Source organism: Lemur catta, chromosome 11 (genome assembly GCF_020740605.2).
Source record: "Lemur catta isolate mLemCat1 chromosome 11, mLemCat1.pri, whole genome shotgun sequence".
Lineage (NCBI taxonomy): Eukaryota > Metazoa > Chordata > Mammalia > Primates > Lemuridae > Lemur > Lemur catta.
This window is the reverse complement of record NC_059138.1, coordinates 40,653,209-40,679,202: the sequence shown is the minus strand read 5'-3', so window position 1 is coordinate 40,679,202 and position 25,994 is coordinate 40,653,209. Positions and strand designations below refer to the sequence as shown.

Genomic DNA, 25,994 nt, shown 5'->3' with positions numbered 1-25,994 from the left:
TGTTAGAGCTGTGTCTGAAGCCTGTCTATTTGTTTTTTGGCTTCTAGGCCTTGCTGTAGGGCTGCTTCATAACAGAAAAACAGCACCCACATAAATAAGACTTTTAGAACTGTTCTCACTGATTGTCATGTAAAGACTAAGGAAAGGTCTAAAAGTTAGCAGTTGCTGCTTATTAGCACCTCAGTCCACATCTCCTTCCTAAGCAGGCGTGCCCTGCCACCTCTGCAAGCCTGGGGGGCCACACCACCTCCTGGAGGAGCACCCCCTTATTTTGAGGCGCTGAGCGCTTGCTCTCTCATCGTATGTACAGTGTCACTCGTCTGTTTTTCCTCAACCCCAGTACACAAAGTATCTTGTCTGATGTGTGCAACTTCACGAATCTCGAAATAATTCCATATTATTTTTGTAGCTGAATTCTGCATTGCTGTCTTTTTTTTACGATTTTGATATTGCTATGAAGAATGGTATACAGTTAATGTTTTGTTTTTCAATTCTAAAAGGGAAACTCGACTATAAATACTAAAAAAAAATTAACCAGTTCTATTCCAACTTTTGAAAATCTAGGATACCAGGTAATATTTGATCATGAATTTTTCTGGTTTTAGTGAAGCTGCTGACTGTCTAATTGGGACATAAAAAGTTATGTCCTTTCATAATGGTTTCAAGTTTGGGGGGGGAAGAACAAAATTCACTGGTCTTTCATACCACAAAATGAAACTGCTGATTTATAGTCACCCTTTCAGTGATGGCAGAATTAAGTCACTGGCGTCATCCTATGACCAGTTTTCCCTCGTTATCACAGCCGACAGGCTCAGGCCTTGTGTTGCGGGCGGCCTGCTTTGTCCTGTGGGCAGGTACGTAGTGGCGGGCCTGTGTGGGAGAACACCCAGAAGGAGGAATGGGGTGGATTAAGCTTTTCCTTCCCAGTGGCAGTCATTCTGTGCTTTGAGGCTTGTAAATCCTTGACCATGTGCCACACCGTGACTCACTGTCCTTTCTTGGAAAGTCCCGGGTTGCGTTTTGCTTTGTCTCTTCGATTGTGAGACTTTGGAAGTTGTAGTGGGGAGAGTGTTATTTGGGTATCAAATTATATACCGGGTTTAGTTGCACAACAGCTAAACCTGGTATATAAGGTGTGTGCATGAAATAGAACATTCTATTTGTGTGAAATAGAATATTCTGTATGAATGTTGTTTGCCTTGTTTCTGATTGGCCGCAGAATCAAATATTCCAAATAGGAAGCACCATCCCTAGAAATAGCTTCAATTTGAGCCTTACTGTTTAAATGAAAGATGACAGTGCTGCACCTGAGATAAATTTTTCCCTGGAAAACTGAGGTCCTGAAAATGTTCCTCTTTCCTGCTTGCTTTGACCTGTGGTGTGTGTGTGCGCATGTGATTCCCCTAAACTATTTTGTGATTCCCAATTCCTTCTGTGATAGTAATAGTATAGTGATTATGCACACCTTTTGAAATATTTGTGCAAGCAAGGGAGTTGCTTATGATTTTGATTACTTTCCTTTCCACAGTTCCTCTACCCATATGTTGAAAGCCATCCTCTTCCAGAGAACCATCTGTTGCTGATTTCGGAAGAGAAATGTAAGTGTATTTTTGGGTGATATATGGGGATTTCATGAATGCCACATAGCTTCCCAGTGAAGTGTGGGACATGATTGAATCTTCTAATTGTCCACTGGCCATTGCCAAGGGTCCACAGACTTTTGATGTCCATTTGGGACCTAGAATTACTAGGGAAGGGCTTTTCCTTTGGCTCCCAAGTGTGATTCCTCAGGCTTTCCTCAGTTTCCTCATCCTGAGAATGATGGGCTCTTGTATACGTAGATTTGCAATTTTGTCACATGGTAGGATGTTTGTAGAACAGTTGCACAGGTCATGTTTGCCTTTAGTCCATCCTCCCTTGGGATATCTGTCACATCTGACTATGATAATAAGGAAAGAGGCTTGGATCGAGGGGAAGGAGGAGAAAGCTTTAGTAGCTAGAAGATTCCATGGCCCAACTTGAGGACACATACTAACTTGGGCAAATTCAGACAGAGGCAAGTAAGATCGGGGCATGTTGTTTTTAAGTTTGGGGAGGCAGGAAAAGACAAAATTCACTGGTGAGCTTATCTAGTAAGCTGTCTTTCATGTCGTAAGATGAAACTGCTGGTTTATAGTTGGAAGGACAGGCCTGAGGGGTTAGGTTTGTGTTTCAGTCTTGCTCAATTTTCTTTCTCACATTTTTGTAACCAGAACCAACAGGAGGTAAGTATGCCTGAATCTAAGTTGTTGCTGATAGAAAGGGACCATCTACACGTTGACTCAGTTTTCAGGGTTTTGTTAGTATGAAATTGACCTCTATAAAAATATCTCCCCCAGATACCTTGTGTAATAAGTTGTCTGTCTGATATGTTCATACAAACAAGCGTTTGGTATCTGGAAGTGGAAGATAAACTCTGCTAAATGAGCCCTATGTAAGACTGATAGCATCAGGCAGGCAAATGGCTTATTGAGGGAACCTGGGGAGCAGAAGGGCTAAATGCTTCACATATTGGTGATACTGAGGAGCAGAGTAAATGCTGGAGTTTACTCCACTTTAAAAGACTGTAAAGGGAGAATTGGAGAAAGGTAGTTTTTTCTTTTCTCTATCAGGAGAATACTCTCTGTGATGATATTATTTTGCAGCCAGTTGTTTAACCTGTATTGCTTTTATAAAAATTTGTAACTGTTAGATGAAAAGAGTACTTGTGTTTCCTGAAGGTTAAATTATCTCTTTGTTTCTTTTTTTAAAAGATATTGAGAAATATCGTATCCAAGTTACCCAAGAAGATGGAAATAGAGTGGTAAAGATTTGAAATTCCTTTTGCTTCAGTGTTTCTTCCACAAAAGAGCTGCATTTCTAGACTGTTAAAGATAGTCATGTTGTTGATACATAATGTTTTCTATATTTGATGTCATTCAAATTACAGACTTGCTATTGTAACATGTGAAACGATACAAATGTATATGAAGTTAATTATCCCCTTTAGCTATATCTCAGCCCCCAGCCTGTGTGGGTCTTTCCTCAGCTTTTACCTTGCTCATGCAAACCTGTGCAAGGTTAGATGCACATATGTGGGGATTTGATTTTTTACCAAAAGAGAACCATAATGCATACATTAACCTGCTTGTGTGTTTGCTTTTTCCTTACTATATCAGAAGTATCTCTATAGGTTACTAAATAGAGATACAACTAATTGGTTATTTTTTTGAATTTTTATGCTTATATACACATAGATAACATGGGATCATAACAGATATGCTGAGGTTTTATATAATGTCATTTTCTTTTCTTTTTTTGCTTGTTTTCTACATCTCCCTTTTCTTTTTACCTCTAACTTTTGTTCACAACCTGGAATGTATCCTTTTATTCATTTATTTTTTTAGACAGAGTCTCACTCTGTTGCTTGGGCTAGAGTGCCATGGCATCAGCCTAGCTCACAGCAACCTCATACTCCTGGGCTCAAGCAATTCTTCAGCCTCAGCCTCCTGAGTAGCTGGGACTACAGGCATGCGCCACCATGCCCGGCTAATTTTTTTTCTATATATATTTTTAGTTGTCTGGCTAATTTCCTTCTATTTTTAGTAGAGACGGGTCTCATTCTTGCTCAGGCTGGTCTTGAACTCCTGAGCTCAAACAATCCTCCTACTTCGGCCTCCCAGAGTGTTAGGATTATAGGCATGAGCCACCGTGCCGGGCCTGGAATGTATCCTTTTATACTTTTCTCCATACTTGTATAATCTCCTACTCCCACCTCTGATACACCCAGGGGTTTGTTTATTATTCACTCCATTCAACTTGGTGAATTACTGACAAGTCAACTAGAGTAGCTCCAATTCATTCTCTTTAGAAGTACATAATAGTTCCCAGTGTAAATATCCACATTTTCTTAACCATTCTTCTGTGGATGGATGTTCACTTGACTCCCAGTTTTTTTTGTATTATTAATCATCTCAAACATTTTTAGTCTTACAGCTTTATGTTTTGGTATATACATTTCTTTGGGCTAACTCCTCAGACAAATTGTTGGGTTGATGGGCATGTGCACTTAATAAATTTCAGCAGATTTTGCCAGAATACTTTGCAAAAAACTTGTAACAATTGACAATTTTACAAGCAAAATGTAAGAGTACCCTTTCCCTCTATCTATACCATTGATAAGTGTATTCACCTTTTCAAAAATTTCTAATTTGATTGGGTGTAAGTTGATACCCTATTATTATCTTAGTCTGTATTTCCCTTAATATTAATGAGTTTAAGCATCTTCTCCTATGTGTATTGCTATTTGATCTGCTTTCTGAAGATTGTTTAGTTGTATCCTTATCTGTTTTTCTGAGTTGTTTTTTCTTGATAATTTATTAGTATATTATTGATATTAAAGTGATTTTTCTTCAATATTTAGTCTGCATCAAAGTAGTCTTTTCCTGAAAATTTTAGTTTTAAAGATATATGAACAAAATGGAAATAGAAAATGGCATTTATTAATTATGTATGGGCTATTGAAAGTCTCAAATCAAAAGGCCTGGCTGGAAAAATTGCCAAAAGAAAGTGTGTGGCCAGAGCTCTGGGCTACCAGTGGTCACCAGTGGCTAAGTAGAGGAGAGCACCAGAGACAGGGACAGGGGTCAGAAGACCCCAAGAGGAAAGACCAAGGCTGAATCCCAGCGCCAGTGAGGAGAATTTAGAGAGAGTTTAATAAGCAAGATGGGGTCAGGAACTGGGAATGAATGTAGACAGAGGACTGGCTTAGTGTTGAGAGGGTTTGGGAGATGAGAGACAGAGACAGATCCATGGTGGGAAGAATGAGGGGACGCCTGTCAGTAGCCCAGAAAGGATTCTGCCAGCCAAGCTGGTATAGCCTTGGAATTCCTTCATTCATGTGTTCCCTTCCAAGAAAGAAGCACTTCTGCCCTCATTCTTAAAGGCTTGGATGACAGCTTCTTACAGCAGTATGCAATTCCACATATCCTTCACAACATCTCTGCATGATAGAGGTGGCATCATAATTATCCCTAGTTTTACAGAGAAGACAGCAACCAAGACTCACAGAGGTGAGGTGTCTTTAGAGAGGAAAAATGTGAGACTTGAACCTGGGTGTAATGAATATCACCATAATGTGATATTCATGTTCTCATCAGTATATGCCTTTATCTACCCCAATGCAACAAATTTCAGAAAAATCGAAGGATTTTCCAAGGTTTACAGACAGCTGCTGTTGGATCTTTTCTCTAGCATCACTTTCCTCTGGCCTCAATGTAATGGACCTGGGCAAGCAAGAAACAGAGAGATACAACCCATTATCCCTTTGTGCTGTGCGGCTGTCACATGTTCAAGTCAGCCTTGGTGGAGAAATCTTTTAGGATTAGAGAGGGTTTAGGCATGAATATGGACCATCCTGGCATTCCCTTTCCCACTTATTTTTTCTACCTATCTTCATTCTTCCCTCACTTATCTCAATGTAGATTACTTCTGCTTAATAAGCATTTGGAGGAAAAGTGAATTCTTAATGCCTCTGTGAAGTTATTTTGAGGTTAGCTAATGCACTGAAAGGGCACTGGCAGGGTGCCAGGACCCTGGGACTCAGGCCACGCTGAACTGAGTGTGCAGCCTAATCTAACTTCTCTGGACCTCAGTTTTCTCACTCCTAGAAAGGTTGCATTACATGGTTTCTGGAATGTTCTGATTCTAAGTTTCCAAAGTTCTTTGATTTTGTTACTTAGTAAACAAATATTTTACATGTGTAATATCATTGGTAATTTACTCTTGTACACCTTATTTCATTTTTTTTTGAACAAGCATTCCTTGAATACTATTATATACTAGAAACAATCAAGACATTGAAAATAGAAAGGTGCTGTAGAAGAGTGTATACTCACTGGGGGAGGCTTACAGCATTAATTAAAATGTAATTGTAATAGAAGCATGACAAAGCACCATAGGAATAGAGAGGGGAGGAGCTCTGCCTTCATCTTGGGGTGATGAGGGACAGCTTTGTACAGGAAAGCAATGCCTCAGTCAGGTCTTGAAGGATGAGTAGTTAAGTATTGAGAGATGGGGAATATCATCATACTCATTGTGGAAGACATAAAGGTAAGAAGCGTGGCCAAAGCCACATGGTTGGTTTATGGTCAGACTGGGCTCATTGCCTAGTACTTCTGCTCCCAGGCCTGAGTTTTCACTGGCATCACAGCCTCTATCTTAAGTAATGAAGTATTCTTGGCTGCAGAGGTCTGACTGGGGGGGTTATGTACAAACTAGGAAGTTCTGAATTTTCTATTAATGCAGCTGTTGATTTATGGGAGGTGTGGTCTTGCCTTCAGCAGTACCAGCCTGTCTGTTAAACTAGGAACAAGAATAAAATAGTATGTTGTAGAGTGTTTGGAAAGAGGAAATAATGGAATGATATGCCTTAAAACTTTTCTGGAAAGATTATATGTGTGTTGAAGTTGGGGGAGGTGCTAAAAATAAACTGTGGAAATATTTGTATCATACAGATAGATATGGAAAATAATTATGAACTTCAGATATGTTCTCCTTTAAGAGTTATTTATTTATAATTTTTTTTTTTTTTTTGCCCCTTTAGGTGATTAAAAATCCTGGCCATCTCTCAAGAGACCGAATAGCTGAGGATTTTGTTTGGGCTCAGTGGGATATGTCAGAGCAGAGATTATACTACATTGACCTGAAGGTGAAAACTAGTCCATGGACACTCCTTTTTATAGGAATAATTTTATTTGACATTATCATTACTGTAATTTACTAATCACTACATTTTCATTGATATGACAGTAAATTAAGGTTTATTAAAAATAATGAAAAGGTTTGCATTACTGTTTGCTTCTTGACTGCTTCTTTTTCTTTTTTTCCTAGCATTTTTGTCTTGTTTTGGTAATATGTGATTCTATTTTCTCTTTTAGAAATCAAGGAGTATCTTAAAATGCATCCAGTTTTATGCTGATGAGAGCTTTAAGTTAATGGTAAGTCTGGAGAATGATCGGGGTACAGGAAATTTTAAAACACATTGCCCCTTTTTTAAGAAAATTGCTATCATAAATGGCATCTTAGCATTCTTGACGTGTTAGTCATTTCTATGAGCAAGTAAAATAGTTCTTGCCATCTCAGTTCAACTCTGTAACAAAGGCAAATCATATAGGTTATTATAACACACAGGAAATCTCTACTAGCTGAATGCCTCACATTAAAGAAACAAGTGTAAGTTGGGAGTACTAGGAAGTAATACATGTGGTCTATTTATAATAGATAGCTTTAAGTGGTTGCAAGTTATTTGACTGAAAAGGACTTGTGAGGAGGGTGGATTTGAGAATAAAGAAGAAAAGCCAATGAGAGAGTATAGTTTAATTAATAAAAATCTAGCATTATTCCTGAAAAAGCTTTTTGGAACATTAGTATTGTTGTGAGGAGTCCCCAGTATTTTTATCTGTGATGGATAGTATGTTGTTGTTCTTCTTAAGTAGGACTAATATTGGAATCTAATACAGATTGTTATCACACCATTACAAGAATTTCATTGGCCCCTCCTGCCCTTTTGTTGGCTTACCTACTCTTCCAACGACACCCAATCCTTCCTTCCTTCCTTTCTTATGTGGTCATCTATCTTATAAAAGGCTACTGCTTCCAATTGGCCTATTATACGACCCATTTATGATATTCAAATCTCAGGCAAAGTTTGCCAAGCATTAGCCCTCTAAGAAATAAATACACATTAAGCTTATGATTGTATGTAAACTCCAGAATATTCCCAGTGAACTTTCTGTGCTGTGAATTTGGGTTATGACCTCTAAAAATAATGATGGCTGAATGGGCTTTTCATCGTCAGGCAAGCACAGCACTGACAGGCTTGCTCTGGTTGTCAGAACTGTCATCACTTAATGTCATTTTTGAGTTCATTTTCTACTGATTTTTTTTGACAGTTTGAAGCACCCTTGGACATATCATTAAGTGACTCAGGATTTCAGTAAGTTATTTATAGATTGTAGCTAATTTTTATAGATCCTTGTGGGCAAAATGATTATATTCCTAATCCATGCTCTACAGATAAGTGTATACTATGTGTGTGATACTTTTTATATTCTTGTTCTCTGTAGGGAATATAAATAGTTTTATTAAGAGTGAACACAGAATTTTCATATAGAGTCAATTGTATTGATTTTCTCAGCCATTCATTTCTGTAGGGCATCTCATTTATTATTATGTATGGATATGCTTTTCTCCCTGTGAGATTCAGTGACTCGGAGAGCTACGTTTAGAGTCAAGCCTTTTTTGTAGCCATCCAAGATTTCACAGGTCAATCCACTTGTAGCTCAGCTGAGTCTATTGCATTACTTTCTTTGGATTTCCTTTTTTACAGAGAAGGCAAGGTTTTTTCTTTTCTAGACTACTTTACGTGTAGTAAAGACATGAGACACTTTTGAAAAACAAAAGGCCATCAATGTGTAGAAGAAATGAAAGTCTTCCTGAATTGAAGCAATGATAATTCTAAACTGTTAAATATATCACTAGCTTTATTTCATCATGTATGAACATTTAGTTGTGTTTCTTTTGAAACATAATATTAAAAAAGTTAAAAAATCAGTTGAAAGTAATATATTTTTTTCTATATTGCCAGGACAATGCCATTTATGTACCAAGTATTAAATTACTGAATTTATTAACCAAAAACAGTTATCTACTTAGATTTCTCAGGAACATGTTTTGCTTTTGTGGCTATATTATAGTAGCTACATTCTTTATGAGGGGATGGATATTTTTAAATGCATTTGATAATTTATTCTTTATGTTCTTAGACTTGTCAACTTTGGATGTGATTGTCATCAAGACCAAGAGAAATTATCCAAACACCTGACTCTGTGTGTTTTTACCAACCATACAGGTACAACCAGTGTTGTATTTATTAATTTATTCAAATGTCTGTGAGTTCTAGACAAAGTCCTCATTTAGCCATATGGATTTTGAAAATGAAATGTAACAGGGCTACATTCTTATATTAGTGATCATGTGGATTTTCATATATCAAATTATCTTCTCCACTGATTTTATACATTTGCTGTCTGTATCAAAGGGGCCACAGTCAGCAGAGTTACTGTTATTATTTGTATCATTCTAGTGGGAGTGGATTTGTATTTAATTTACACTTTCTCACCTCCGTCTTTTAACAAGTGGCACACAGTGATCGTGATGCTTTCTGTGTCAGGCTTACTGATGTGTTTGCGTTCTAAACTTACGTACCTGGCTCTAAGAGCCATGCTAAAACCTACCCATCTAACAATCAGAGCTTGACATAAAGTTGTTAGTATACAGTATACAATATTCTGTTCCTTCATACCTGTTTATTATACATAGAGAAAATGAGAAAAAAAGAATACCTGAAAATGAGAGAAGAATGTGATTACATTCAATGAAAACTGCTCCTTACTTCGGTAATCATTTAAATAATCAACTCTGATAACTAAATATAATAGCCATTTTAATCTCCTAACTACAGTGGACATTTACTAGTTGAGTTGAGTAGTACTTTGGCTAGAACTGTATTCTTTTAAAGTCAAGTTATGTAGTATTTCTCCATTAAGCCAACATTTATTGAGCTCTTAATGTTTGCTGGGTATTGGGGATACAGTAATGAGCAAAACAGGCCTAATCTTTATTAGTAGTATAAAGGTTGCTATTTGGTGTGCATTTTGGACATGATATAAGTGCATGCATAATGTTTAAATAGAAGTATGATAAATATTATGAATGAGCATTATAGGAAGCCATGAGAGCATATGATAGAGGTTTAATTGAAGATACTTGTATCTTCAGTTGTTCTAGTTCAGCCCACCCCTCCTTGTTTCTTCTCTCCAAGACAGTTGATCCTATTCTGTCTTAGTCCTGAAAATTAGTCCTTTTCCCACCTCACTCCTGCATAATCCATCCCAGTTTTTGCTGTCCAGCCCAGGTCCCCTTGGCCACAGAGTCCCTCCATACACTAGTCCTGGGGAGTTCAAGGAAGAAAGTGAGATTTCAGGGGAGACTTGCAGGATTGTATGAACTCAGGCCAGCAGAACTGAGGTGTAGAGTAACCAAGGAGGGGAGTTTGCGAGGGAAAGCTGGAGAGGCAGGCCGGGGCCAGACTGCCTGGGACCTTGTGGATCATGGGAGGATTTTACATTTTATCCTAAAAGCTGTGAGAAGTCACTGAAGTTGTTTTTCTCATTATGCAACTTATTTTGAGAAATGTTTAAGCTCACCAAAAAGTTCAAAAGTAGAGCAAACATCCTTGTACTGTTTACTTAATCATATCATTTATAGTGTTTGCTTTATTATCCTCCCCATATACAAGTATCATTTTCTTCTTTTTGACCTAACCATTCACACATAAGTTGGAGACTTTATAACAGTTTACCACTAGATAATTCACATACCTCCTTTGGTTAAGGACGTTCTTCTACGTAATATCTGTTCCATTATCACTGAAAAATTAATTATGTTAAGCTTTATTTATATTCAAATTTCCATAGTTTTAAAAATGTCATGTGTATGCATCTATATGCAAATATACATACATATAACTTTTAAAGTCAGGATCTCATCAAGATTCGTGTATTACATTTGCTTATTAAATCTTTGCAGTCTCTTTTAATGTTAATGTACAACAATCCCCACGTCCTACCCCTTGCCTTTTTTTTCTCTTCACAACATTGACATTTTGAAGAGTCCAGGACATTTTGCCATCCGGAATGTCCTACATTCTGGATTTGTCTAGTTATTTCCTTGCATAGGCATTTAGCTTTTCCTCTGTCCTCTACATTTCCTGTAAATTGGAAGTTACACACAACTGTTTAAAGGTATAGTTAGACACAGTTTAACATTTTCAGTGAGAATACTTCATTAGGTGATAATTTCATTTGTATCAGATCAGGTGACATATAATGTCAGGGTGTCCTACGGTTAGTGACCCTGTTTGGTCATATGATTAAGTAGTAACCACTGTGTGTCCTTTATAAAGGTACATTTTAACCTCTGAATTAGTAATTTGTAGTGTGACACTTTGCCACCATGTGACTATCCTTTTCCCTAACAACTTTTCACCTGGCAATTTTAGTATCCACTGATGCTCCTACACTGAAGTTTTCTAAGCAGGCAATGACATGTGTAGATATGTATTTTACAAATTTCACTGTGGCTGCTGTGTGAAGAATGGATTGAGGCAAGACAAAAAGTGTGAAAATGAGCAGTTAGGATGAAGTTGTAGGTGAATGTTTGAGATGATAGTTGCTTAAACTAGAGTGGGAAATAGAGTTGGAGGGAAATAGATAGTTTGGAGATGGAACTAAGAGGACTTGCTATAAATTAGATGGAAAGGGATGGTTCTCAGATTTCTGGCATCAGCAAATAGGTGAACAGTTTTACCATTTACTGAGGTATAGGGGTTTGGGTGGGCCTGGAAAGGAAGATCATGAGTTTTGTTTTAAGCATATTATCTATGAGATCTGGAGCTTAGAAGAGGGGCAGAACTAGCAGTGAATAAACGTGAAAGTTGTCAGAATGTAGCTGGCATCTGAAGTCCTGGGAAGGTGGGTATAGGGTCATAAGAGAAGACATTTGAGAATAAGATCTGGAAGCATAAATATATAAAGGTTAGGTGGAACATCCAAAGGAAAAGAAAAATATTTGGAGAGAGGAAGGAGGAAAACCAAAACCAGTGTAATATTAGAGGGGAGCGTCACAAAGGAGACAAACAGGTAGTGAGAGGTGGGTCTGGCAGCACGAGGTTACTGTGAGCTGTTCGTGTTGGGGAATTGAGGTGAAATAGTGATTGTGCTGGGTTAGTGGCATATGGGGTTGAAACAGTCATAGTAGCATGTGTAGACATGAGAGAGGCAGCAGCCAGAGGGGAAAGTGTGATTTAGGGAATATTATTTTTTTAAGATGGTAGGGACTCTAGCATATTTCAATATATACAGGATATACTTGGAAAAGAAAAATACACAGTAGAGAGGACTCACTGGTAGAGTGAATTTGCTTGGAAGGCAGGATGGAGTGGGATCCAGGGCTCACGTGGAAGGAGCAGGGTAAATTTTTCTCTGGTTCTTTGCTTGAAATCTATCAGATATAAACAATCATTTTAGGCTTTCATTCTATGTGGTTTTTACTCCTTTTGATTTTATTCCCACAGGAATTTCTCATGAACAGTAGCAGCTGTAACTTATAAATGGACTATTTATGACATCTTATTTAATCCAATGTTACGCTTATCTGGCATAAAACGTGAAAGAGTCTGTTTTTTCCTTTCTCAGCGATGTCGGGGAGAGTAGAAAATGAGCCTTACTCTTCACAGTCAGCTTGGAAATAGAAAAAAATGAGCCTGTTTCAAGTGAGATGCTTCCAGATTTAAGGTGAAACAAGCCAGAGAAGCAACCTTTTGGTTTTTGACTAATAAGTTGTCAGTTCATGTATTTCCCAAATTACTTTTCAGAAATGATTATTTTACCTTTGTTAAGACAAAATCTACTCCAGCAAAGTAGGCCTGGAGAAGGAAGCAGATAGCCTAATCCAAACATGGCTCCCTCTAGAATAGCTTAATTCTTCTCCAGCACAGAGGCCAGAAAACGTGGTTCATGAGAGGAATGCAAATAGACTCAAGGCCTTCTATGAACTTGATTTTAACTCTTTACATTAGTGACGATGATATAATAAAATTTGACCTTCAGTTGTTACATCTTGGCCCATTGGGAGCTATTTTGTCCTTTCAGCTTTATTTGTTACATTCCTGAAAGCATCTTTGTCCTGAATTTCCCTGTCCTGAGAATTCCAGTTGGCTACCTTCCGAGGAATCGGAGCTCACAATCTGGATGAGGGGTGTGCCCATGAGCTTGATGGTGGGCAAAAGCGTAGCTGCTGTTGACAGGCCACTTGTGTATTATTGAAGATTATGCGTTCTTACACATTTTTCTAATAAGTCTCTTACAGTAGGAGGATAAATCAGTCTTTCTAAGCATTGACAGGAAAGAAAATATTCTCATTCCTTCCCTGACAGTCAACTCTGAATCTGCATTCATTATCATTTTAAAACCTTTGCTAATTTGAAAGGAAAAATATGGTGCCTTGTTTTAATTTTTATTTCTTTATTCCTAGAGAGTCTGAAGCTTTATCTTTTTCTTAAAGCAATTTCTTGCTCCTTGTGATTATAAAACATAAAAGAATGGATAAACCCGTGGTTTTTTGCTGATGATATGTTTGCTGTATGAATGTAGTCAAAGTGGTACAGGAGACTTTTGTAACTCTTATAATTATTATTTTGTTTATGCGTTAGTGATAGATTACTTTCATTCTCAGGAAGTCTACTGTAATTTTAAAGAAAAGTTATCACTATGTGCTTAGTAACCATAACAGTAATTTTACATGTAACAGAATTGTTACCATTTTATCTGATAAAGTTATTCTTTTTTGTTGTTTTGTGTTTCCAAGATAAATGTGCTTCTAACCATATATTGCAGTTTTAAATGTCATTAAAAATAGTCACAAATTATAATATTATAACAGAATGCTTATAAATGTCCTTGAATAGCCTTCTTAGGGGAAATGGGCTTTTTTTCCCCTACAAGATTCTTTGATAAAGGAAATAGTGGGGTATAATAGAGGAAAAATTGAAATCCACTGAAGTAGAGTGATGCTTGAATTCACAGCTGGTCAACTTTATCAATAGCTCTGGGACTAGACCCCAGGTTTCCTGACTCCTTGTCAAGTTGCTTTCTACCTGGCAATCTCCTATTTCAGTTAATCACATAAACACTAGCATTAGAAGTGTCACTTTAAGCATAATTCCCTCCTTTGTGGGCTATTGATGGACAGCTGCTGGGGACAGTGTACGGTTTTACACATTGAGAGGGGGGAAGGCTGAGGCTGTTCTGGAGTGGTGGGTAAGGGAAGGCAGTCAGTGCTTATCTGGAAAGGCCACTCTATGCCAAGAGCTCTTCTTTGGCCTTGGGCCAGTATCTTCAGTGACCCACATATGAGTGGGTATGGACTCAAACACCACATTTAGTCTTGTTGCCCCATAAGATAGATTACGCTTTGCCTTTCAGTCAAGATAAACAAGACTGGAAGCTTTCTGTAAAGAGGAGAAGAACATGTTTTTGATAAACTGGTTAAGTGTTAAGAAGTAAGGTTAAGTGGCTTAGGAACCTTACTTCTCTATGACATAGATTCTTTTTAACTCTACTAAATGCCTTTTTACTTCTAGGAAGTTTGTGTGTCTGTTACAGCCCGAAGTGTGCTTCTCTGGAACAAATTACATATTCAGTGTTTTACATTCATAAAGGTAATTTTCATTTCTTCTTTTTTACTTTTATTTAGTCACTTTTTCCAAGCAATAGCAAACTAGATAGATTTTAAGTCTTATTATCTTGCAGTCAATTTTTATCATTACATTTTATACCTGTATACCTATATAATGTTTCCTGAAAAAAGTTACTAATGGTGAATATTAATTATTTTTACATAATTCTTACGCTGGCCTATATCTTTTTCTAGGCCTGGGTACCAATCCTAATAGATGTATTTGCCCAAAGTGTGTTTGCTTTATAGTTATTACTAATTGGAAAGTATCTATAGATTTAACTTATGGAGTTACATAGGATAGATCTAAGCTATATTTATTCCATCTTACACATCTATGGCCCAAGATTTTGATACATCACAGGTGGGGAGGCAGGAGTAAAATGCCCAACCTCTTCCAGTTCTGTAGTAGATCACAGCATGCCATTTAATAGTTTTAGTCTGAACCATGCTAAGGAGTAATTATTTTGATCAATTAGTTCCTTAAAATTAGTATTTGTGTAGTACACACTATGGATGGAGTTACAATTTTTTAAATATGACATTTTTTCCCAATAATTAAAACATTTTATGCCAAGCCATACCACAGTCTGTTATTCTGCAGAAGTGCCTAACATTACCTTCCAAGGTTATAGATCAAAGTAAAAAAGTTTAAGAAGTTAGTAATAGACAAACCAAAAGTTCAGAACTAGACTTATATATTATACATGCTTAAATAGTCTAAGTTTGAGATTTTGTGGAAAATTTTTGTATGTTTTCTAATGATTAATGGTGAAAACTAGTAAATAAAGCTTTCCTGAAGATTAAGAGTCAGAAAAGTAGAAAGTAAAGTCCAATACGCTGAGTTTGGTAGATGGTCTACACTTCCTAACTAAAAGTGGAGTTTGTAAGCGACTCAGGGAGGTGTGAGGGTCTCGGTGACTGCATGTACGGCAGTGAGCCTGCGGGGGTGAGGCTCTGGTCTCTTTCATCTCTTGGATCCTTCCTTCCCTGAACAGTTCACTTCTTACTGTGGTCCAAGATTACATATAAGCCCAGAACAACTACTGGATTGTGACTGCACACAGACGATCCACCTTCAATGCCGGCTTCTGGAGAATGTGGGAAACTATGAAATCTAGAAGTCAGAGATGTCTGCTATATTAGTTTCATAGTCACTAAAAGATGAGAGTGTTACATAGACTCACCTTGGGTGGAGTTGCAGTTCTTTATTTCTTAACATTCTTTCTCTGGCTCCATGTTCTCTCTCTGCAGGACACAGCAAGACCTTCACTGCTGCTCTCAGGAGTGCTGGCTCACACGTGACAAAAGGCATTACTTTTCTCAACCTTGGTGGGTGATGGAGAGAAGTGCCTCTCTCTGCTCTGGCCGTTCCCTCTGCACGTGCCACGCTTCAGCCTTCACACGCCCCTCGTCTTCTCTGTGTGCCCCATTTCTCATGCCTCTTTGACACTCAGATTGTGATGACTATCAATGACCCTTTTGAAGCCCAGTGGAGGAGAAGGTTTTCTCTGGAACACACCCCTTCTTAACTCCATTGGCCTTTGGGCCTGTGGGACGTGTCTCCCTTTTTAGAGAGCCTAGGCTGTGAGCTCCATGTTTTGGCAGCAGTCTTAAAAGCCATTTGTTAGTATAGAAATGATACCTGTGTGTGGGATGTTCCCTAACTGCCTATGAGAAATAATCCATCATGCTGTCTCTTACTTCTAGAGAGGCTGGGGCTTTTGGGAAATTGTGCATTTCCTATTGCTAATCATGAAAATCTTCCAAGTCCCATTAATGATTTATGGATCAACTTGAGTGAGTTGCTTTCATTGACTAAATATGGTGAAGGGAACCTGAGTATTAGGTTTGAGCATATTAAAGGAGTCTGTAATGAAGAAAATCTAAAAAGCGTTTATCGTACTTCCCTACTGAAAACTGCTTTTTCATGCCAATTGGGATGTGGGGCACAGTTTAGCACAAGACTGAGGACTAGAACTATTACTTGCCTACATATGGGACATGGCACAATATTTAAGAAAAGAACACTTCAGGTTTAGAGCACATGATTCTTTGATGTCTTTTTCCATCCCTATTTCCCAGACTGTCTACTGTCATGACAAAGGTTTAGGAAAGTGCAATGTGAGAGAACTATGCAAAGTGAGAACTAAAACTGATAAGAAAGTCCATAAAAAGATTTTTATTTTGAATGATACTACTGATGTGGTTAGATATCTTAGGCTAAGTGGGGCCAGTATGTGGCAAATCTTAACATGATCTCTGAACCTGTGGGAAATGGCCTTGAGAAGCCTGGTTCCACTGCTTCCTGTGACAAGAGAGATATAAATGTAAGGTTTCCTGGGTCTGGGGCTTGACCTTACCAGCAATAATGTATCAGCGTCCCATCTCAAGAGTGATGTGGGAAACTTTCCACTAAGAAAACTTAGCATTTTTTTAGGGCAAAGGTATCCTCCTCCTCTTTTTTTTTTTTTTTTTTGTTTACCCCTGGGAATGACTTGAAAAGCGCAGGCATGACTTAATCTGTGGTCTTCAGAGTGTGGAGAGGGCAGAAATATGAAGCTTTGTGAAAACAGGCTGTGTTACATAAGTTATCTTTCCTCCTTAAGCATATTTTATGGGCACAAAATTGTACCCAAGATTAAAACTGTTCTAGTAGTAATTTTTCTGACAATATTTTTTTGAGTAATGTATTTTTTTGCTATTAATTGCATGCAATTTCCCTGAATTGTCACCCTGTTTAAAGGAGCTTATATTGATTGAAATATTAAAGAACAGTGTTTTGAAATTCTCCATGAACCCCAAACACTTCTATATAAGAAAGATACGTTTATAAATAAAAAGCTATCATTTATTTAATGAATGCTACATGTTAAGTATTTTACTTAAAAGATCTTGATCCTTATAGCAATTCTTCTTGGTGATATAATCCCCATTTTATAGGTAATGAAACTGGGGTTCAGAAAAGGTGAGATGTGTACCCAGGCTTATTTTGGTGTCATTTGTTTGAGGGATACTATATTAGTTTTTCTTATTAAATTTTATTTTTAATTGACAAGTTGTAATTATATATATTTATGGGGTACAGTATGGTGTTTCGATACACATATGCATTGTGGAATGATCACATCAGTCTAATTAGCACATTCTACTTAGTTGTTACTGTGTACCAAATTACCGCAGACTTAGGGCTTCATACAATACAAACATTCTATTATAGTTCTGAATGTCAGAAGTCTGAAAATGAGTCTTAAGGGGCTAAAGTCAAGGTGTGGGCAGGACTGGCTTCTTTTTGGAGGCTCCAGGGAAGAATTCGTTCCTTGCCTCCACCAGCATCTACAGGCTGGTCATTCTTGGCCTGTGGCCACATGACTCCATTGCTTTCTTGTCATATGGTCGTCTTCTCTTCTGTAGTCAAATCTCCCCTTATAAGGACTTTTATGCTTACATTGGGTCCAACTGGATAATCCAGGATACTTTCCCCATTTCAAGATGCTAATCACATCTATAAGGTCTCTCTTAACATACTCACAGGCTTTGGGGATTAGCACATGAGTATCTTCAGTCGAGGTCATGCAGCCCACCACACGTACTGCTGACATATTTACTACTACACATGTAGGGACTGAATATCTCTAGAGCCTACTCACCAAATGCCAATAGGAATCCCCTTACCCTTACCCCAAAGATGTGACACCCCAGAATACCCTATTATATTTTCAAATGTCACCTCTCCCAGGGACATAGTACCACCCTAATTAACTGGCTAAGTGGTAGAGCTAGGAGTTAACTAGTTCATTTGATGCCCGAACCCTTTCCCTATGTCCCACTGTATCATTATTTGTGTGCTTCTACCAAAGTATTGTCATAATAAGATTATCACAACCATTTGTGCCAGTCACTTTAACATCATTTAATCCATGTTGACTGAAAGGACACTTATAAGTCAACTGGTTTGAGTTTTATATCCTCTTTCCTTTCTTTTCCATAGAACGCCTTCTATGCAAATGATTAGCATGTGTTTCTTTCCTTCTTAGAGAAAGGAGGCTAGCTGGCTTATTTATAATCTAAATGTTTCATCTATATAAAATTCACTACTATCATGTGAATTTGTTTTTTCTAAGATCCTAGAAAAATTACTGGCAAGGGCTACTTCTGCCCTCCCATTCTCCAGAAACCTATTTTTTACACCTTGTCTCAATCTGGGTACAAATGTTCTTGGTACAAAAATATCTAGTGCAGGGACCGAAGGTATGAATTCTAGGCAGCTAGCTATGCAAGGAATTAAATTAGTACTTCATAAAGTGTCAGTGTGTCTGCAGAGATTGTTTTGATGAATATCAATTTAAAGTTTCTCTAAACAAGATGATGATGATGATGATGAATGGACAAACCTGGTGAACTAAATTTTAGAGCTTCCCCCAAACTGGCAGAAATTATGAAGAAAATTCCCATTATGAGCTATTCCCAGTCTTTCAGATTCAAGAATAATTCATGTTGCTTGATATTTTTTATTCTGATTTGTTCTCAGAGGTCATTTAGATTCACATGAAGCCACAATTCACTTAGAAACAAAACTACAGGTATAAATCAAGATAACCAAGGCTAAATCTCTGAAAAAATTAGCCATAGATAGAAATAAATGAGATCTGGCTAGTGAGATGAAATGTATTGGCATCAGACGGGTTGTTATTACATTGGTAAGAACTTTGGTGTTTTAAGAAGTTCAAAGAAAAATAGGGATAGTGTGAAGTTCTGGGCTTTATCTGTACCTGTATAGCTCTTACCACATGTAGATGACTTAAACCTTTCTCTTTTATAGACTATTATGTGGCTGTTTACTTACCTGGTCATTTCTTCCATCTGCTTAACATTCAACATCCGGACTTGATCTGCCACAGTCTCTTTCAGACAGGTATGACTTTAGTTTTTCTCTCATGGATATGGCCCATTTGGGTTTATTTTGACTTTGATATCTATGTTTGGGTGAGAGGAGGTTCTTTTATTTCCTGATTTTTTTTTCTTGTCTTTTGTTTTTTTGCCAGGAAATAATGAAATGATTGATATGCTACCTCAAAGTCCTTTACAGTCACTGTCAGGGTGCCTGGTCCTGGATTGTTGTTCTGGAAAGCTCTATAGAGCACTCCTCAACCAGTCGTATTTATTACGGTTCCTATGGAACACCTGCCTAGACTGTGAGAAGATGGCCGCCCTGCACTGTGTGCTGTCCTGTGGCCGAGGCCTGCAGGTCCTGGAAGGCCAGGTGCGAATATAGCTCACGTTTAAAAATTAGCAAATAGACAACACCGAATGTACTTTATTTAGTGGTTGAAAATGATCAGAAGTTATTTTCATTTGGTAACAGCTAGTGAGGTTTATGGTCTCTGTCTTAATTCCAATATATTCTTCTTTTGTGGTCCATTTTTATGGATCCTTACAAGACCTCAGGCTGAGGGTATGTCTGTTTTTTGAGTTCTCTCTTTTCCATATTGTGAATCAATGTGAAACTATATAAGTAACATTCCAAAGAAATGCTCAGTCAATAATGTTTCTCAAATATTTACTTTTTCTCCTGGTCTATATTTGGTGCACAAATGTCAAAGGCTAAAAACTGGTGGCAGATATTTATAACACTTTTAATAAAGATAGCTTATATTTGTATCACACATTATAGTTTACAAAGCACTTTCATACATTCTCTTGTCATTTAATTTTTACAGCTATCGTGTGAAGTCAGAGAAAATCCCCTTATCACACTTGGCTGGGACCAATGGGTGGCTGGTTAATTAAAAAAAATACAGTAGAAATTTTATTTTACACCAAAGCGTAAAAATGTACATTTAAGGCCTTTTGATGTAAATTAAGACCTTTGTGCATCAGCTAATTGGAGTTCGGAGTCATTTTTCTTACATAAAACCACTAGGAATGTGTCATCTTTAACTTCCTGTTACTTTTTAAAGATTTTTATTTCTAAGAACAATAATTTAAAGACCCTTCCAAAGCAATCTGTACATATCAGGCATTTTTTTACCCAGTCTTTTATATTTGTCTAACCTACATCTAGTTTTTTTAGTAAGTGTTTTAGAGACGTACCTTTGAGTCTTTCCAAAGCATTCAACTTTTATTGACCCAGTGACACTTTTTGCATCTGTATTTCACTTGTCTACAGTGATATTTTATTAAATTACCTAATTGTGAAAATAAGCACAACTAGCATACATAGGTTTGGAATAAAACAGCTTATTGGTGGGAACAGAATGTGGGCGTGCATCATGGGGAGGCATGGCTTTATGATATCCATCAGTTCTGAGGTCGCAAACAGGGAGTGTTGTCATTGCTGCAGCAGGTGAGGATGGCTATGGGGATTGAGAGAGCTGTCGATAGAGCAGGGACCATGCCTCCCTTGGGATGGCAGTGGAGTGACGCTCACACAGGTTAACTGGTGTACAGCGTTCACACTGATGGACTGAGCTGGGATTCACACCCCGGCCTGCTGCCTCCAAGCCTGGTGGTTTGTGCTGCTTTGTTTTCTCCTGTATCCCACAGCCCTTCCCACTGGTGCTTTGCTATAACGTGACCCATTCTAGTCAAAACAAATAAACATTGGTTTGAAGAAGATTTATTTGGGTACCAACCAAGGACATTTATTAAAAAGGTGTATAAAAAGGATCTCATTAATACTACTTTACCTACCCAGAATTGCATCATATATCTTGAAGATAGTGTAGAAGTGAATACATTCTTAGGCAATTCCAAAATAGATGCAGAATTTAAAAGATTCATATATATTTGTACTTCTTCGGTGGCAGGGGTGGCGTATAGATTTAAATACCAACAGAGTTCTGTCTTACTTTCTAAAGATTATTCAATGGGTTTCTGAGAACGTCTCTGCCTGCCATTCATTTGACCTCATTCAGGAATTTATAATTGGTAAGTGTGCTGATGTTGCACCTTAAGTTGAATACTTGACCCTTTTGCTTGAGGGAAAGCAGTAAATTGATAATGAATGCCTCAACCTGTCAAAACTCTGCTTAGGAGCACTTTTTTATAAAAAATACTCCATTGCAGTCAGCAGCTAATTAAATTTCATTCTCTTGTGGTTTCCTGAGAAGCAGTGGCTGTTCAGAGACTCATGAGATATGAGATAGGATCTTGATTCTGTGACCTTATTAGGGATTGTTTTTTTTCAGTAAAATATAACTTTTTTAGCCTGGTTTTGTTTTGGCTGGTTCCACATGAAGTGCTATAATGTCATCTGGGTAGATACAGTGCTAAATAAAAATTCTTTGAAATTATTCTGATTGTGAAAAAGCAGAACCTGAACAATTTAGTCAGTAGATAAAATCATAATGGTTAACCTTTTGAGGATGAGGGGTAGGCTATGAAAACTTTTGTTGGTTTGTTTGAAATAAGTCAGCTGCCTTCTTATTAAACCACACCTTTTTTTTTTAATCTTTCAAAAATATACTCAGCTTCTTCATATTGGAGTGTATATCCAGAGACAAGTAATGTGGACAAACTTTTGCCTTATTCCTCAGTGCTCACTTGGAATACAGTAAGTTTAAAACTTTGTATTCTGCATGCAATTAAAAATTCACGGTTATGGGTCAGTTGTAGGACATCCCCGTTACAGTAACCAAGGTTGTGATTTCGATTTCTGTTGTGACTGATAAGGAACTGAGCTGAAATTTTCTGGCAGAAAAGCAATGGTGAGTCCCTGCTTGTTGGCCAAAAATATTTATATGAAAAACAGTGAAGTTGACGGAGAAGATACACAGGGTATTTATTACTCTTCCTACTACCAGGCAGAACTAAACTTCTATAATGGTGTTTTTATAAAATGTTATTTTAATTTTCTTAGTGACTAGAGTGGGTTAAAATGTTCATTAGGTTTTTACAAATGAGGACTGGCTGGATCATTGCTGTTATACTTGGTAGATTAGGACTTTCCTGGCCCCTTTTCCCAGCCTCATAAAATCTGTAATAACTCTAGAGCTTCAAGATCAGTCAAAGGCAACAATCTTAGGCGCACTCACTCCATTCAGCCTTTTCTTCCTGTAGGTCTGGACTCCCTGCTTTCAGATTAGGAAGTGGTGAGCTAAAACACTGTTCGTGTTCTCTTTAGCACGGTGCAGTAAACCGAGCTTGGTTGAACTAGCAAGTGAAAACCATGCTTAGGCTGCGCCTGAGAAAGTTCTGCCTCTTTTCCTTTCATATTTAGAGGTTGGAACTGTGTGCTTGGTTTTGAGGCAGCGGTTTGTATCAAAAAGGCATTTAGAAAAATAAACTGAATTTAGGTAACACAGACATAGGAAAATATGTACTAGGATAAATTGTGAAACTTCCCATTTTGTATTTAGATCGTGTCTGAATATAGTCCTTAAAAAAGGTGTGTCAAGTGTGTTTGATTCACTTCTAAGTTTTTGGTATGCACAGTGGTAGTGTTTTCCTAAAGGCAACCTGTGTTTTTTTTTTTCTTTTATCATTAATAGTTATTAGGTTTTTGTGCCTAACCGTAGAATTATAAGGGTAAGACCTGAGCTCGTTCCTGCGTAGGCTGCTGTGTTCTTCTTTAAGAACGCTTGCGAATGTACATGCAGACTGTGCGGTGATGTGGCAGGAAGTCTGCAGGTTACACCGGCCCACAGTCAGGAAATGCACATCTCAGCTCCCTCCCCTCACCGCCTGCTGTCGAGTCCTGTGTTCAAAGTGTCCGGGAGGCAGGGCCTGGACCACTAGTTCCCAGGGTTGTGTTAAAACACTGAGAATGTGTTAAGTGAATGTGGTATGAGAATAGCATCCTGAGGACAATGACACCGCAGCACTTACGCACTTTTCGAGACTCTGTGGGGCAGAGGTGCCATTGTGGAGGTACACAGAGTGACATCAGGAAGTCCAATATAAAGGAACCCACAGTTCTAACCTCTGGGTACTGAGCTTATCTTGGGGTTTACCATGTCGCTTTAAACTTCTTGTGGTCAGAGTAGGTTACTTTAAAGTTCTCTTCTAATCCTGAAATTCTATGAGCCTATGCTTATCTTTAGCACTGGTGTAAATCATTTGTTTTCCTTTCTCTAATTCACAAATTGTTCTTTTTTTTTTTTTTTTTTTTTTTGAGACAGAGTCTCACTTTGTTGCCCGGGCTAGAGTGAGTGCCGTGGCATCAGCCTCGCTCACAGCAACCTCAAACTCCTGGGCTTAAGCGATCCTACTGCCTCAGCCTCCCGAGTAGCTGGGACTACAGGCATGAGCCACCATGCCCGGCTAATTTTTTCTATATATATTTTTAGTTGGCCAGATAATTTATTTCTATTTTTAGTAGAGACGGGGTCTCGCTCAGGCTGGTCTCGAACTCCTGACCTGGAGCGATCCACCCGCCTCGGCCTCCCAGAGGGCTAGGATTACAGGCGTGAGCCACCACGCCCGGCCTACAAATTGTTCTTTTTAAAAAAATTTTTTTGTTTTTTCTTTTGAAGCAGGGGTAGTGAGGAGCAGGGTTCAGTTTTTTTTTTTTTTCTTTTTGAGTCCAAGTCTCACTCTGTTGTCCTGGGGTAGGGTGCAGTGGCATCATCACAGCTCACTGCAACCTCAAGCTCCTGAGCTCCAGTGATCCTCCAGCCTCAGTCTTCCGAGTAGCTGGGACTATAGGCATGTGCCACCACGCCTGGCTAATTTTTCTATTTTTAGTAGAGATGGGGTCCCACTCTTGCTCAGGCTAGTCTCAAACTCCTGAGCTCAAGGGATCCTCCTGCCTCGGCCTCCTGGAGTGCTAGGATTACAGGTGTGAGCCACCATGCCTGACCTACAAGTGTTCTTAATGCTATGACCTTAATAAAAGGTTGCCACAATAGAAAACATTAATTTCGTCCCTCCATATGGAGAAAACTGACTTGGATTTTTAAGACACTAGAAAATATGGTACTGTTACATAATCCTGAATTATGCTTCTCAAACAATTATATCTATTGTAAAATGCTATTGTTATACTTATTTTTAAAGTGTTATTGGTAACCTAAAACTGTGGTAAAATTTTAATGCTTTTTAAGTGTATCTTCTGTTGCTGAGTAATGCTGAATGAAGCACATAATAGATTCCTGTCACAGGCTTTCTATTGTCACAGTGCAGAACTCAGCTTCTTGAATGTTCTGAAAAAATTATTTCTCCATCGCTGCAATGCCCCTTTTCACAAGAATATTATATATCCTTTAAATCTATGCCATTTAAATTCTAAACAAATGCCAATTTTTATTTCAATATAACATTTCCTTAATTATTTTCTCATATGCCATCTATTTTCTTAAGGAAATGAAAGCTGAATTGACCAGATGAGAGGCTAATTACATAATTAACATAGGGACACACTTTTCAAAATAACAGTGAATAAAGGGCAATTTTGAAAGTTTTTCTTCTTATTAAATTTCTATTTTAATGTTTACTGGTTAACACCGAGTGTCACCATTGGGACTTCCTGGTGTGAATTGCTCACCTTTCAGATTCACCGTGGTGGTAGCGCCACAGAAGCTCTTTATCGGGAGCTCTTATTTATGAAATTAAGGTGGACAGAAACATTTTCCTCTCAAGTCATGGAAGAATCCAATTGTTCTTGGTTACTTCTAGTGAGCCAGTGACCAACTATAAGACATTTAAGTGAAAGGAGGAGGAAGGAGTACAAATGACAGAACAGTTCGCCTTTATCATTACATTTGGTGCAAATGCAATTTGCCTCATTTTGTCCTAAGTAGAAACGTATAAAAAAATAAACCATTTGCTCTCTGTTTCTTCATAGTCTTTTCCTTTCCTTTAGAGACCCTGTCAACTATTCTGATTGTGACTTTAAAGAATATTTCCCTTCCCGAGACAAGAGATATGCTGTGTTCCCTGATATTTATATACTCCAAGGTTTATTTAAAGTAGAGATTAGCAAACTGGAGGCTGCCCTCAGCTTCTGTCTGTGCAGAAACACTTCCTGAAAGCTTGAGCTGGTGGCAGTTGATACATTGAACAGTTGTGTATATACATTTTTCCCCACTGCAGGAAATTCCTGGAATAACCCTTGTGACAGAAGACATCGAGTTGCCTCTTATGAAGGTAAGTCCCTTACAGCGAGTGACTAAAGCACAGACATATGTGACTAAATAAAGCTCTGCTGCCCTGAGTATTATGGTGGTTCCAGAAGGGATTGCAAATGGGCAGGGCAGGGTGTAGGGGCTGGAGGCGTTGGGCTGGTTCTCTGGGGATTCCTTCCTAAGTGGGTGAGTGGTCAGAGTATGATGGGGATTTTTAGACATGCTCTTTGAAGAGGAAAGTTTCCTGAAGATAGGAGAGAATTGCGGCGCTCAACCTAAACTGCATGGAACTGGCACTTGCCACTGTGCCTCAAACCAGTCCATGCTGGAGGAGTTCTTGTGAATTATCTTTAGAGAGCCTGGTAGCTGTTTTTACCTCATTTGCATTGTCTCTAACTCAAAACGTGCTGTGTGCACATGCACACACACACACACACACACACACACACACACACACACACACACAATTTCCCATCTTAAAACCATTAAGTAACCTGGGCTGGAATTATCTAATTTCCTTTGGTTCTAAGAACAGCTTTTCTGTTTCTCAAG

The 25,994-nt window shown here is 38.2% G+C and overlaps 1 protein-coding gene across 9 annotated transcripts in view; it reads left to right on the top strand.

Moving 5' to 3' along the window:
• LOC123647084 (gamma-secretase activating protein) overlaps nt 1-25,994 on the top strand; it is a 92,413-nt gene that overhangs the window by 35,108 nt on the left and 31,311 nt on the right. For all 9 annotated transcript variants that reach the window (XM_045564295.1, XM_045564294.1, XM_045564293.1 and 6 more), the window contains 13 exons: nt 1,529-1,598; nt 2,793-2,842; nt 6,623-6,727; nt 6,957-7,016; nt 7,971-8,014; nt 8,844-8,929; nt 14,282-14,359; nt 15,631-15,708; nt 19,199-19,291; nt 19,422-19,639; nt 21,237-21,306; nt 21,849-21,931; nt 25,411-25,464. In XM_045564295.1, the coding sequence (XP_045420251.1) occupies nt 1,529-1,598; nt 2,793-2,842; nt 6,623-6,727; nt 6,957-7,016; nt 7,971-8,014; nt 8,844-8,929; nt 14,282-14,359; nt 15,631-15,708; nt 19,199-19,291; nt 19,422-19,639; nt 21,237-21,306; nt 21,849-21,931; nt 25,411-25,464 (1,089 nt within the window). The remainder of the gene's footprint in view (nt 1-1,528; nt 1,599-2,792; nt 2,843-6,622; nt 6,728-6,956; nt 7,017-7,970; nt 8,015-8,843; nt 8,930-14,281; nt 14,360-15,630; nt 15,709-19,198; nt 19,292-19,421; nt 19,640-21,236; nt 21,307-21,848; nt 21,932-25,410; nt 25,465-25,994) is intronic.